Source organism: Microcebus murinus, chromosome 6, assembly GCF_040939455.1.
Source record: "Microcebus murinus isolate Inina chromosome 6, M.murinus_Inina_mat1.0, whole genome shotgun sequence".
In the NCBI taxonomy this organism is placed as follows: Eukaryota; Metazoa; Chordata; class Mammalia; order Primates; family Cheirogaleidae; genus Microcebus; species Microcebus murinus.
In genome coordinates this window covers 102,180,849-102,196,098 of record NC_134109.1, presented here as the reverse complement: position 1 = coordinate 102,196,098, position 15,250 = coordinate 102,180,849, and the positions used below count along the sequence as shown (strand labels likewise).

General features: G+C 35.1%; 2 protein-coding genes across 3 annotated transcripts in view; one reads left to right on the top strand and one right to left on the bottom strand.

Moving 5' to 3' along the window:
* Positions 1-15,250, top strand: part of RPL4 (ribosomal protein L4) — a 182,388-nt gene that overhangs the window by 142,002 nt on the left and 25,136 nt on the right. The window lies entirely within an intron of this gene.
* Positions 1-15,250, bottom strand: part of ZWILCH (zwilch kinetochore protein) — a 36,918-nt gene that overhangs the window by 1,490 nt on the left and 20,178 nt on the right. Inside the window, exons 10-18 of one of the 2 annotated variants that reach the window (XM_012758610.3) lie at positions 15,182-15,231; positions 14,469-14,574; positions 13,845-13,924; positions 11,949-12,105; positions 11,408-11,436; positions 8,508-8,644; positions 7,301-7,396; positions 4,462-4,574; positions 969-1,087 (exon numbers count right to left, since the gene is read on the bottom strand). In XM_012758610.3, the coding sequence (XP_012614064.2) occupies positions 999-1,087; positions 4,462-4,574; positions 7,301-7,396; positions 8,508-8,644; positions 11,408-11,436; positions 11,949-12,105; positions 13,845-13,924; positions 14,469-14,574; positions 15,182-15,231 (857 nt within the window). In that variant the 3' untranslated portion in view covers positions 969-998. Of the gene's footprint in view, positions 1-968; positions 1,088-4,461; positions 4,575-7,300; positions 7,397-8,507; positions 8,645-11,407; positions 11,437-11,948; positions 12,106-13,844; positions 13,925-14,468; positions 14,575-15,181; positions 15,232-15,250 lie in introns of those variants that run through there. The other variant, XM_076004501.1, reaches the window with a different exon arrangement.

Genomic DNA, 15,250 nt, shown 5'->3' with positions numbered 1-15,250 from the left:
GCTAAAATTAACTAATTTCCATTTTTTTAGGGACAAACATGGCTTAAGAAAGAATGATATTGGGCATTTTACTCATTTTCTGATTTTAATACTGTTTATGAAACCCTAAAACAGTAAGATAGTAGAAAATGTTATTCCATTAATTCTTCTGGTTAATATGATCTCAAATCAAAACATTTTAAAGGCCGGGCGCGGTGGCTCACGCCTGTAATCCTAGCTCTCTGGGAGGCCAAGGCGGGCGGATTGCTCAACGTCAGGAGTTCAAAACCAGCCTGAGCAAGAGCGAGACCTCGTCTCTACTATAAATAGAAAGAAACTAATTGGCCAACTGATATATATATATAAAAAATTAGCCGGGCATGGTGGCGCATGCCTGTAGTCCCAGCTACTCGGGAGGCTGAGACAGAAGGATCGCTCGAGCCCAGGAGTTTGAGGTTGCTGTGAGCTAGGCTGACGCCACGGCACTCACTCTAGCCTGGGCAACAAAGCGAGACTCTGTCTCAAAAAAAAAAACAAAACAAACAAAAAAAAAAAAACATTTTAAAGAGTATTTACTTCTGGAGTTTAGTCCTATACCATTGGGCTAGAGTAAAACTATTTTTAACAAAACTTGGCTTTCTGTGTCAAATCGATATGTCTGTTCAGCGTTTTTCTCTTCCACCAGTGGTTTTGAAATCAAACTTTCTTTCTACTATATATAGAGAGATTTAAGTGCGAAAACATTACCATTCAGTTTTTTTTAATTTCTCTGGTTTTAGGATGAAATTGAAATATTAAGTTGACTACAAAAGGTAGAAAGAAAATTAAAGACTTGCACTGGTCAATAACATCTGGTAAACCTTTTATGTGATTATTAATAATCCCTATTCCTCATATATTAAAAATCCGTATTTGTGTTGTAGAAAGAATTAAAACATAAGGTACTTACTACAAAGTATTTGAAGAGAATAAAAAGTAAACATTAATACCTGATAGAGGATCCCATCAGCATACTTCATTCACTTGAAATGCACCTGGCTGCATGTAACCATGTTAGTAAAGGACATCCTTTCTTCCAGGCTACCGTTTAGTGTTAATTCAGAAAAATCTGTAACCAGAAAGTGAGATCAGAATTGCTTAACACCCTGCTGACTTTTCTACCATGTATAATGCTGAATTTTTCAACAGCATAGTAATTGAGAGGTAATCTGAATGGCACGTATCTTCAACTTTAAGAGAATTTGTTAGAAAAAAATCAGAACAACTGCTTTAAATATTAAACCCTTGTGATGCATTTAAAACATGTTTAATCAAGCTAAAATATGAAGCAGATTTTAAAAATTTTATATATTTTAATTTGGGAACTTTATTTTTTGTGCCACATTAACTAGACTTAAACCTTTCTTCCAATTTTAACATAAATTTCAGAAAAGAATTTCTATTTAAGATTTGCAGTCTTAGGGCTACACTTTATCCATTTTTCTCTCCCAAAGATGTTTTATTTTAAAAATAAATGATCCAAGCCAGGCGCAGTGGCCCACACCTGTAATCCTAGCACTCTGGGAGGCCAAGGCAGGAGGATCACTTGAGCTCAGGAGTTCAAAACCAGCCTGAGCAAGAGTGAGACCCTGTCTCTACCTAAAATAGAAAAATTAGCCAAGTGCAGTGGTGCACACCTGTAGTCCCAGCTACTCAGGAGGCTGAGGCAGGAAGATTGCTTGAGCCTAGGTGTTTGCAGTTGCAGTGAGCTATGATGATGCCACAGCATTCCAGCCCGGGTGACAGAGCAAGACTCTGTCTCAAAAAAGAATAAAAATAAAAAAAAAAAAAAAAAAAGAAAGAAATGATCCAATCAACATTTTAGATAGGATTGTGTCCACTTCCTTATGGGGCAACATTTTGATTTCATATTTTCACCATTATCAACAATCATTTATGGAGCACCCACTGAGTGAGAAGCACTCTGTTGGACACTGTTTTTCCTGCCCCATTAACTCCTAATCATTATTCTCTCTTCCCATAGTAACTAAAAGTACACTTTTCTCTCTTAAGTTCCCCTGCTTTTTGCCAACTGTTTTACTCAAGAGCACCATACCAATTAGGTATCTTGAAAAGCTAGTATTTGACCTAAGTGCTCAGTCCAGTGAAATAAAAAGTCTAACTTTTAAAAATCATGATTTTTGGCAAAAATTAAACATTTGGGGGCCTTATTTGAATAGCCCATGACTTTTACAAATGAGATGCCCCTTCAAGAGCGGGTCTTGCTTTGGGCCAAAAGTCACTGAATAATCTCTAAATAAAAACATCAAGAATATACGATGGGTAGAAGAGGTTATAAAGTTCAAGCCAAAATGGAATTTGAGTGCATTTCCAAGCATATAAATACATGATTTCATAAGAATTCCTTATTTTCATAAAAAGTGTCCTTAGACCAATGCATTAGCAAATTGTTTTAACTCCAACATTCAAAATAACTTTTATTGTTTTTTAATGTAACCTATATCAAAAAGACTTTAAAAGATATGTTCAGTATACTTTGCTTATTCAGCATCATTGGAAAGAGGTGCTTCATCTTGCATGGATTTCCTCATAAGAGGTTTAATTTTTATATAATAAAATTTATTTTAAAATGGCATTTTTCAAAAATGTATCACATATTCGTTTCTTTAAAACTTTGTTTTTAATCATAAAATACCTGTTTTCTTCTTTAAAAAAAAAGGCAACAACAGGTGTAGATAGAATGTTTACTTTAGGTTGGTGGTTCTCAGCCGAAGTTGGCACAATGGAATCACCTGGAAAATGTTATAAATTACTGATGTCCCAGCTCTACTCCCAGAGATTCTGATTTACTTGGTCTGGCCAATAGAAATTTAAAAGCTCCCTAGATGATTCTAATGTTCAGCTAAAGCTGGCAACAATCATCCTGCCATCACCATTCCACGTCTCAGGGAAAAGTTTGGTTGTATCCTTTCAGGCCTTTTTCTATGTCTCAGTCTACATGTTTTTGGTACAGTAAACAATACTGCAACTAATAACCTTGTTCATAGGTCTGTTTGCACATGTCTGGTTATATGTAAAATTATTTAATAAATTCCTATTGATGAAACTGATAGGCTAAAGAATGTATTCTCTTATAATTTTGATGAATCTCACCCTTCACAGAAGCTGTATCACTTCACATGCCAACTCACAATGTGTGAGGTTGATTGTTCCCCATACTTTTTCCAGCACTGACACCAAGCTTTTTGATCTTTCCTAATCTGACAGGTAAAAAATGGTATCTATATTCACATTTCTCTTATTATAGGTGGAGACTGACCACCTTTTAAGATGACATTTGAATTTCTTTTTAGGTAAACTGTTTATATTAGTTGCCCATCCTTTAAATTGAGTTACTAATATTTTTCTTACTGATGTGAAAATTCCTTATATACTAGGGAATATAACCCCATTTCTGAACATGGGCTACAGATTTCTTTTCCTCATTTTTCAACATTTGTCTATTGTTTTGTCTCTGATATTTTTGTCATGCAGAAATTTTTCTATAGTTCATTTTCGATCTTTTCTAAGTTTCTAGGTTTTATATCACATTTAGAAAAGACACAGCACAATTTTAATTGATGGTTTCCAGGAAAATTCTTTTAGTTTTTTTTAGGACTTTTGCAGTTCAGCCATATGAAGAACACAGCTTCTAGTTGAGAGATGTTTCCATTATGCCTGAATCAAAATATATTTGGGTAGGGGGAAGAATAAATATTTTCTGGAAATATATTTGCAAGGTATCAACCAGTAAAATAGAACTATTTGTATTCACAGCAGTGGTTGATTATAGGCCTTTGAAATCTTAGATTCTGTCTGAAAACTATCAGATTTGTTTTCAAATAATCCTTACATATTTGAACACAGTCATTTAAGACTTATATGAATAAGCGACAATAGCACCATACAACCCATATGCATGAAGATAAGAGTTTTACAGGTGCTAATTGAAGGAGAAAGACTTGATGGGCTAGCTAATTACACAAAGGGCTAAAAGACATTTTTTGACTATGAAGAACCACTTTTGATACAGCACTATTAATAGAAAGCTCAACCCTTATCCCAACCACAGAGAAGACACTATGGCAGAAATATCATCACCACCATTTTAAACAGTGCACAAAAGTGTGAAGTATGAACTGGCATTGCCACCTTATAACCTCTTTTTACTCATATGACCCTATTGCTTGACCTCTTTTACTATAAGTTCTTCTATCCAGGATAATGAAAAAAAGCCCGCTTTTATAATTATTATACATTGGATTTTTCTGGGCATTACATTTGTACAAAAATCATAATTTTTTAATAATATGTTTTACACCTAGAGTTCAGGAAAATTATTTAAAACTTAGCACAAGAGCTATAATAATGACCTCTGCCAGTAAGATTTAGTTCATTTTCTACTGGAATAATTTATCTGAACAGATTATAAACTATCTTTACCAGGTTTGTGAAAATTCAGATGGTCTACAGGTGAGCTGTCACTCAGTTGCCAAACTGTCTTAATCTTCTTTTGACCACTATTTATTTCCACTCTCCATTTCTGTGGCTTCTCACTAAGGGAAGAAAAATCAACAAAAGAAAAATTTTCAAAAATGGGTATGTCCTTCCGTCCTTCTATAGCCATTTAGAGAAGTCCTCATGTGATAAGCATTGAGGAAGAAGAGATAAACAGGTCACAATTCCCACCCTCAAGAAGTACAGTTAAGAGAGGGAAGAGGCCAGGCGTGATGGCTCACGCCTGTAATCTTATCACTCTGGGAGGCCAAAGTGGGCAGATTGCTCGAGGTCAGGAGTTCGAAACCAGCCTGAGCAAGAGCGAGACCCCGTCTCTACTATAAATAGAAAGAAATTAATTGGCCAACTAATATATACAGAAAAAATTAGCCGGGCATGGTGGCGCATGCCTGTAGTCCCAGCTACTCGGGAGGTTGAGACAGCAGGATTGCTTGAGCCCAGGAGTTTGAGGCTGCTGTGAGCTAGGCTGACACCAGAGCACTCACTCTAGCCTGGGCAACAAAGTGAGACTGTCTCAAAAAAAAAAAAGAGAGAGGAAAGAAACAAGAATATAAATAACAATTCAATGAAAGAAAATGCTACAAGAGAGAAATACTGGATGTGCTAGGGGACAAGAGAAGACAGGAACCTAACTCACGATTGGGGATCGTTGAGTTGGAAAAGAATCCTCAGAGACTGTGGCATGTGAGCTGAGTATGAAATATTTAATAACAAGTAGGAGTTACTTAAGCAGACAAGGTCCAGGATGAAGGAACATCCTGGTGTATGAGAACCAAGGGGTAAGAGTGTGGAATTTCTGAGGAAATGGAGTAACGCAGTGTCCCTGGACAAAGGGAAAGTGGGAAAGCATGGTGACAGGTGGGCCAGAAAGGTGCAGGTCAGGCACCATGCTCAGGCACTGGAGCACCGTCCTAATGGTAACAGGAAGCCATTTAAACCTGAGGAAGTCATGGTGGCCGTTAAATTTTAGGAAAATCACTTTGGCAGTGACATAGAGAAGGAAGATAATAGAGGCAGAAAGAGTGGTTAGGAAAAAGGATTTTACCACAGTCCAGGTATGAAATGATGCGGATGTGAAAAAAAGTACTGATAACATGAAGATGTAGAGTCAGAGACAGATTCAAAAGCTACCAAGGTCAGGACTTAGTAACCATTTAAAGGAGCGAGGGAGAAACAATGCATGGAGGATAAGTTCTTCATTTTTTTTTGGGGGGGGGAGAATTAGGTGGAGATTAATGATGGTCATGCAAGAGATGAAATATGGGAGGAGGAAAAAGTGTTAAGAGGTGTTCAGGCTGGGCACGGTGGCTCATGCCTGTAATCCTAGCACTCTAGGAGGCCGAGGCAGGAGGATTACTTGAGGTCAGGAGTTCAAGACCAGCCTGAGCAAGAGTGAGACCCTGTCTCTACAAAAATTAGAAAAATTAGCTAGGCATGGTGGTGTGCACCTGTAGTCCCAGCTACAAGGAAGGCTGAGGCAGGAGGATCAATGGAATCCAGGAGTTTGAGGTTGCAGTAAGCTATGATGACTCTAGCTCCTACACTCTAGCCTGGGCAACAGAGCAAAGCCCTATCTAACAAAAAAAAAAAAAAGAAAAGAAAAAGAAAGAGGTGTTCAGCTTTAGAATTTGAATTACTACTTTAATAAGTTGGGAATTCACATCTAATAGGCATTTAAAAACATGGGTCTGAAGCTCAGAAGTGTTAGGGTGGGGAACCTATAGCCTTGGGGCCACATGTGGCCTTTTGGATACTTAAGTGCAGCCTTTTGACTGAATCCAAATGTTACAGAACAAATCCTTTTAATAAAGGGATTTGTTCTGTGAAGCTTGATTCGGTTGAGGGGCCACACTCAGGGACCTGGAAGGCCATATGTGGCTTTGAGGCCAGCAGGTTCTCTACCCTGCATAGGAAGTAAGAAGAAAAGAAGGCAGAGGGTGGAGTTCTGGTAAAAACTCACATATAGAAAACAGGCAAAGGAAAAAGAATTTGAAAGGAGAACTAATGTCAGTCTTGGTAGTGGGCCAGAGGTAGAATTAAAATTAAGACAGAATGCTATATCACAGAAACTAAGGAGACAGGTTCAAGAAAGCAACAATGCTAAATGCCAGACAACTGATAAATGAAAAGTAGAAAGAATTTGTGCGCCAACAATTACACAAGGGACTAAAAAACATTCTTCTACTGAAAAATGTCCACTGGAATTGGCAGTCAGAAAGCCACTGGCAGCCTTTGCCACAGCAGTTTCAGGGGAATGATGAGAGTTTAGCTAAGAAGGAGCTAAACAGAGGGAGGACATAAGTAGAGTGGCAGAAGTATGAGAGGAATTTCAAGTATATTTTACGCTGAGGGAACAGTCAGGGAAGATCATCATTGGAGGTGACCTCAGTGTCCACATGGATGACCCATCTACCATCTTAACCTCATGCTTCCCTACCTCCCCCAATCCCAAACCCTTCGCTCACTCCCAGTCATATCCTGGACCTTGTTGTCACTATCCCAGTCACTTTTCTCCTAATTTGTCATTTCCTTTCCAGCTATACTTTTCACTCTTTGAAGGAATCAGAAATTTAGAGAAAAATAAGGTCTGTGAGAATGAAGAGGGGGGACTCTATCAGACTATGGTCAGAAAGCGGGATGTAGATGATTAAGGTTTCAAAGGTGATGCAGCTCTGGTTCATGAGGTCCCCATGGAACATGGACACCAAAATTGCCCAGAATCATGGCTGAACTAAAGGTATAATTTAATTATTAAATTGCTTACCTTTGAAATAAGTTTTTTATAGCAGTTGGTCTGACTGGTAGCTGAAAAATGTGTTGTTCATCAAGAGGATTTTGTTTATAATATTTTATGCAGATTCTAAAAAAAAAAACAATTGAACCTCTTTTAGAAAAAAAGCCATTTGAGATAAAGGCTATCTGGTAGTCTAAAGCTAAGGGAAAACATTTTATTGAGTACCATTAACTAAAACATTCACAATACTTTCAAAGCCACAAAAGTAAACAAACAACCCCTGTCAAACAAAACTTAGGTTATGTCTTTTTCTTTGAAAGGAAATCTCATTCACTTTTAAAAAATTAATAGTAGACATAAGTCTCTTTAATATAAAATATATTTGAGTCCAAATAAAGACTCAAATGGGGAAAAAGAGAAAAACAAAGAGGCAGAAGAGAGACAAAGGCAGAGCCTCCATGGCTTCCAGAGTCTGGGTAATTAAAGAGTTAATTCATTTACATGATCTTTAATTTAAAAAGAAAAACCTTTGAGATTCAATAACAATTTCAAACTTTCCCCTTTACAACTGAGGCAAATTCTAATTTTGGAAAATATAATGGTACATATTTCCTTCCATAGGGAAAGGAAACCCTGTCCTTTCACTGAACAGGTCAATTATTTCCAGTTTGAGGTTCCTAGTACACATGAGACACCAGCAGCCAATGTATAAAGATCGTTCCAAACTATGCTTAGTAAAACTAATCAGAATCTCTAATTATATGCAACCTCTAAAATTATAAAAATGCTTTTGACAGAGGTCTGGAAGTATTATTTGAGTCCATTAAGTTATCCTATAGATGGCTGGCAATGATTACTTTGACCCAAATTTGTAGGGATGCAAAGGAGAGAAAGAACTAATATTTATTAAGCACCTATTGTCAGGTACTTTATACACATTACATCATTTAATCTTTAGAACACATAAGGTCATTAGATCCTTTTTATAGATGAGAAAACAAGCTTCACTGAAGGAAGTTACCTAAGGAAGTTATGAAGTAATAGAGCCAGTGTCAAATCTGATTTCTTTTGAATCCAAAACCTTTTCTTCCTATGACACTGACTTAGACCCATGCCACCATAAAGACAGGGTGAACAGGTTATATCCTAATTAGTAATAAAAATTATGCATATTTTGGCCATAACTATTTCAAAAGAGAATACATTTCTATGTGAGTAAACAATGAGAAGTACTTACTGTGTTAAAGAAAAGAGGAGTTCATGTTGAGATTTAATAAAAGGCATGCAACTGACTATTATTTCTAGAATATGGTGCAGTTTTTGAACACGATAAACCTGTTCTTGTATATCTACTGATGAAGAAATGAAGTATTCCTGGAATGAAAAAGTATAAGCAAAATAGAGATTTCACTAGTGTAATCTTGGAAAGAATATAAGTATGCCCACTACACCTAAGTTTGGAAGCTTGATAATAAAAACTAAAAAAAAAAAAAAAAAAAAAAGGATGAGAGGTAACCATCTTTTGATACTATTCTTCCAAAGTAAATTGTAGTCATGCGCCATATAACAACGTTTCCGTCAACAACAGACCACATATATCTTACAGTGGTCCCATAAGATCACAACGGAGCTGAAAAATTCCTATTGCCTAGTGACTCAATAGCTATAATGTAGTCCTACACATTATTCATGTGCTTGCTGTGATGCCAGTGGAAACAAACCTACTCTTCAAGAAGAGCCTCAGGCAGGTCCTTCAGGAGGTATTCCAGAAGAAGACATTGATTGTTATCACAGCAGATGACAGCTCCATCTGTGTTAGTGTCCCTGAACACTTTCCAGTGGGACAAGATACAGAGGTGGAAGACAATAATAGTGATGATCCTGACCTTGAGTAGGCCTAGGCTAATGTGTGTTTTTATGTCTTTTAGCAAAAAAAGTTTCAAAAGTAAAAAGTAAAAATTTCAAAAATAGAAAAAGTTTATAGAATAAGGATATAAAGAAAATATTTTTATACAGCTGTACGATGTGTTTGTGTTTTAAGTGTTAATATGAGTCAAAAAGTTTAAGAAGTTTAAAAGTTTAAAAAGTAAAAAAGTTATAGTAAGCTAAAGTTAATTTACTACTGAAGAAAAAAATTTTTAATACATTTAGTGTAGCCTGAGTGTACAGTGTTTATATAGAGTCTGCAGTAGCATATGGTAATGTCCTAGGCCTTCATATTCACTCATCACTCACTCACTAATTTACCCAGAGCAACTTCCAGTCCTGCAAGCTCCATTCATGTTAAGTGCCCTAATCAGGTGTACCATTTTTTATCGTTTATACTGTATTTTTACTGTACCTTTTCCAGGTTTAGACATGTTTCCATGTTTAGACACACAAATACTTACCATTATGTTATAACGGCCTTACAGTACTGAGTACAGTAATATGCTGTACAGGTTTGGTATACCACATAGCCTAGGTGTGTAGTAGGCTATACCATCTAGGTTTGTGTAAGTACACCCTATGATGTTTGAACAAGGTAACTGCCTAATGACACATTTCTCATAATGTATCCCTATCATTACGTGACACATCACTACAGCCACAGATACAGTTGTCCCACAGTATCCATGGGGGATTGGTGCCAGGGTACATGGATACCAAAATCCAGGAATGTTCAAGTCCCTGATATAAAATGGCATAGTATTTACATATAAGCACATCCTCCTATATACTGTAATTCATCTCTGGATTACTTATAATACCTAATACAATGAAAATGCCATGTAAATAGTTGTTACACTATATTGTTTAGGGAATAATGACAAGAAAAAAAGTCTGTACATGTTTAGTATAGATACAACCATCCATTTTTTTTTAATATTTTCTATCCATGGATGTGGAACCCACAGATATGAAGGGCCAACTGTAAATGTATATATATTTTTTGCTAGAGTATGTTTCCACTAAAAATATATACACTTAATAAAATGTTTAAAATTTGAACAATAAAAATTAAACCTCACAAGAATCCAGTTGAGTCTTATTCTGCACAATAGACAGAGTTTTTCTATCATGTATTTTTATAAAAGACAAATGACAAGTTGATACTATAAATTCATTTTTTAAAAGATCTTCCAATGAAAGTCAAGTGTCAGTACAGGTGCTGTTCAATCTCCCAAAGTTTTTGAATCAATAGACTAGGAACACACAACAAAGCTGATAATGATAACCTTGAAACCCAGAAGTATCTTTTGAACCAATATATTAAAGAACATCATAAATTCTTTCAAAAATAATCCTTCAAGTATAATATAAATGGGTTAAGAAAATATAAAACAAACATTCCTTTATAGAGCCTATCAAAGAAAAGCATTCCCTAACAATTCTAGATAAATGAAATTTGTGATAGTACATTGGCTTGAGTAGGATACAACCATATATCAATAACATAACTTTATAGAGAATGAGAAATGACATTGAATGGACTACTTTTTTGTCTGTCTTACTAGGCCATAATAATTAAGGGTACTCGAATGTTTACAGCAGCACAATTCACAACTGCAAAGTTGTGGAAACAACCCAAGAGCCCATCAATACATGAGTGGATTAATAAAATGTGGTATATGTATACCATGGAGTACTATTCAGCTTTAAGAAGCAATGGTGATATAGCACCTCTTGTATTTTCCTGGATAGAGCTGGAACCCATTCTACTAAGTGAAGTATCTCAAGAATGGAAAAATAAGCACCACATGTACTCACCAGCAAATTGGTATTAATGGATCAATACCTAAGTGGACATATAGGAATAACATTTATCGGGTGTCGGGCAGGTGGGAGGGGGAGGAGGGGATGGGTATATACAAACATAATGAGTGAGATGTGCAACATCTGGGGGATGGTCACGCTTGAAGGTCTGACTCAAGGTGGAAGGGGGGGCATGGGCAATATACATAACCTTAACATTTGTACCCCCATAACATGCTGAAGTAAAAAAAAATAATAATAATTATGGGCAGTGACTGTCTTTTTTATCTGTTTCCCAGGACTTAGGACAGAGACTGGCATATTACAGGCACTTGTTAATAACTGTATGCAGAATAACTGAATAAAAGAAAAACCAACTTTAGAATAAAAAAGTAAACTCACCAAATGATTCAAAGATGCAAGTTCCTGACCTATTAAGAAAAGACACATATATGCAAATAAGCTTTAGGTATTGTCTATTACATGTTAAGGAACCTAAGTAAATTTTTCATAGTTCACATATGAAAGTGATGATCAAGCTAAATTGTTCCTCACAAAAAGTCAAATTGTCTGGCATATTGCACCATAAATATAAACTAACATTTATGCTAACAATGATCACTGCTTGCTCCTAATAAAAACCAAGTTTAGGTATTAAAACAGCATGTACGAAAACAGTTTTTATTGACTACACTAATCTCATAGAATCTCAAATGTCTGAACTTAAAACAAATAAACAAAAATTGTGGCTATATTTAATCTAATATCTTTATTGAGGGGGAAACTAAAGCCCAGAGAAGGGGAATGCTTGTTTCACAGTGAACCAGGTACAAAGCCAGGACTATAAATGACTCAGAGCAAATAGAAAGATAAAATCTGAAACTACATTTGACTGATAATTGTGATGTGCTTTTTAATTTTTTGAGCTAGGAAAAGGACTTACCTATGAAAAAACTGATATAATCTTTCTTTAGTTTGTCCAAACCAATTTCCAAAAGCATTTGAACTGGAATAGTTCCACTGAGGGAAACTGTGTCCATAGTTCCATGATAAGACTGAAGAATGAGCTTACTTAGTAAACTGTTACTCCCACTATGAAGCTAAAAATCAAAACAATTTTATAAAACCATAAATATAAATATAAATAAATCCAATAAGCAAAAGACAAATAAATTGTTAGCTATAAGCTAAAAATGATAAGCTTACATTCTTAGTCCTGCCACTATAAATGATTTGAACAAAGACTTCCCAGTTACAAACATGTCAGTTTCTAAAATGCCATTCCTACCTCATTTGTTTAACTCCAAAGCAACTAATATAGGTTTTAAACTTATCATCCCTATATAATCCTACCAAAGAGAAATTGGTGGTCTTTTGAAGCTTTACAACTAGTAATTCTTCTCCTGGCTGATTTAAGTTGCTATTGGGCATCTTTTCCAAAATTGATCATCTTCATCTACACCAAAAATCTCTTGTTGCAGGAAAACAAATTCTCTCTTCCCTAGTGGCCCATGCATGTATCATAAGGAACTCCTTATTGGCTATACTATCCATACTAACTTGATAATTTGCAAATTAAAAAGAACTGTGAACTTACAGATTTAATAAAATGTTAACTAATTCATTTTAAATAGACATAAAATATTTGTCATTTTCCCACTATTTCCTATTTCATCATAATCTTTGCATTATCTTTTATATATACAGGCAAACACTTATTCATAGCAACAGTTAACAAATATATATAGTTTCCCTTGATTTGCACTCATAGTACATGGTAGAGTTATGCTTGTAAACATCTCCTAAACGAGAAACTCTCATAGAAAAATTCACTGGCCAAAATGAAAATGCCTAGAATTACTACTGCCCAGTTAGGAAGAGCCTGCACGCCTTTACTCTGGAGTGTACCTTTGTTCACGAAACGTTTCTAACTTTTATAGTCATGAATGGCAGTCACATTATTTAAAATCATTCCCATTAAATGAGAAATCTTTTTGTTTCTGACTTTTTACTTAGCTCTTTCTTGATTATAAAAATAGCACAAATTTATTATGTAAAATCCATAAAGTACTGAAATGTATATTGCAGTTGAAAAAGTCATTTGTAATCCTTCCACTGCTATTAAGATATTAGCATATTTGTTTCTAGATTTTTTTCCTCTAAAATTCACATTCTTTTCTTTTTACTGAACATTATAAGCATTTCTCCTACATCATTTGTCAGCATCCTTTTTTTAGCAACTATTACATGTGCCATTATGTGGCTATATCATTGTTTACTTAGTCAATCTATTAACAAGGGAAATTTAGGTCATTTATAATTTTTTGCTACTATAAATAATGTGATGATACATAAAGTATCCGATTCTGATACATAAAGTCTTGTATTTTTCTGTGTATGAGCTTAGGGTGGATCCTAACATAAGAATTATTGGTTCAAAGGCCATGATACACTTTGAAGATTTCAATACATTATCCAATTTGCTTTTTAGAGAGTGTCCCAATTTATATTCTCATCAGTAGTACATGCAAATACTTATTCATAGCAATAGTTAACAATGACAATATTAGTAGCTTATACATACCGAGCATTTAACTATGAGCTAGGCGCTAGATGCTTTACATGGATTAAATTAATCCTGAAACAACACTATGAAGTAGGTACTCTTCCTACTTCTATTTTAAAAATGAGGACACTGGGGCACAGAAAAGTAAAGGAACCTGCCCAAGTTTACATAGCTAGAAAGTAGCAGAGGTGAAATTAAAACAAGCAATCTGTTCCAGAGCCTGTGTCTTTAATGCTTCTGAGAAAATGTTCTAATACACACTACTAAACCTACCCACGGCTGTATATCACCACGTTGTAGACTCTGGATGATCAACGTGAAACACTTCACCAAGTCTTGATATGAAATCACACCTTGGAAAACAAGTCAGACTAACATTATTTTCAGGGTATTTCTGCAGATCAAATATGCCATCAATCTTAAGGATACACAAATGAAGCAGAAGACAAGAATCTTTACTTTATGGGTGGGGGAAGGGAAAAGAAATTAAAGAGGCAAAAAAAGATATAATGCATTTCTGAATAAAGAAATCAAACTCAGATTGCCAAAAAATAACACACTTAGTAAAATACTACAGAATATCGTTTTCTAATAATTTTACTAAGGTATATGTATTCATTCATATAAACATAACACAAAAAGTACCTAAGTCTTACAGTTAAAGACCTGGATTTGGTTTGGTGTCTGGGGAAAAAAAAGGCAGGAGAAAAGAACAGACTCTACAAATTGCCTTGTCTTACTACAATCCTTAAGCAGGATGTGTTTAAGAATACATTATTAGAAATGGATTGGGTAAAACAGACACCAGACTAGTGATACACACTGTATTATTTCCAAAAGACTTAAAAACAAACCTAAGAAATAACAGGAAAAATTTTAATCATCATGGATACCTACTACTGCTCATTTTGCACCATAGTTGTTCAGCAAAATCAAGATCACTCCGTACGTTGAAAAGACGCTTGACGGAACAATCAACTGCAGCAGCATCATGCTTCACTGTCTGAAAAGAAGCAAGCGTCTGAGAATACTTGTTTTTTTCTTTAAGTGAAATAACTTAAGCTTTCTTATGCTGTTTTGAGAAATTATAGATTCATCAACATATACAAAAAGATGTGATGCATTTTCTACAACTTCGTTCCGTTCACAAAGGAGATATAAAACTTGACTTTAAAATTAGTTTAAAATTTTAATGCCTAAGAGCAAGCATTCAGTTTTCCTTCCATGTAAAAAATTATTAAATTACCTTTGTCTCCATTTTCCTCTTCATCAAATGAAAACATATTTAGCTTAATTTAACAATACCATCTATGGCATAGTAATGTACCATCTTAGTTATTAATATACTATGGTAATACCATCTTACAGTATATTAACATATTTATTTCTACTTCTTTGCAATTGTGCAACTAATAATACACATGTATTAGTTCTCTTTATGACCAACAAAACTACACATAAAATGCTGCCCATTCTTCCGAGGCTTTGGGTTTGTGAAAGAAAAAAAAAATGCTGCCATGACTGCACTGGATCCATTTGAAAGATATCAGTGCAATTGAATTTTAAAAGCTATTTCAGTGTAGTTTTTTAAACTGATAATAATCTCTTACCTCTGTGTCTTTTTTTGTAGAATCACCAAATCCATCCAACTTATTTAAGTCTAGAATGTGGCAAAAGTT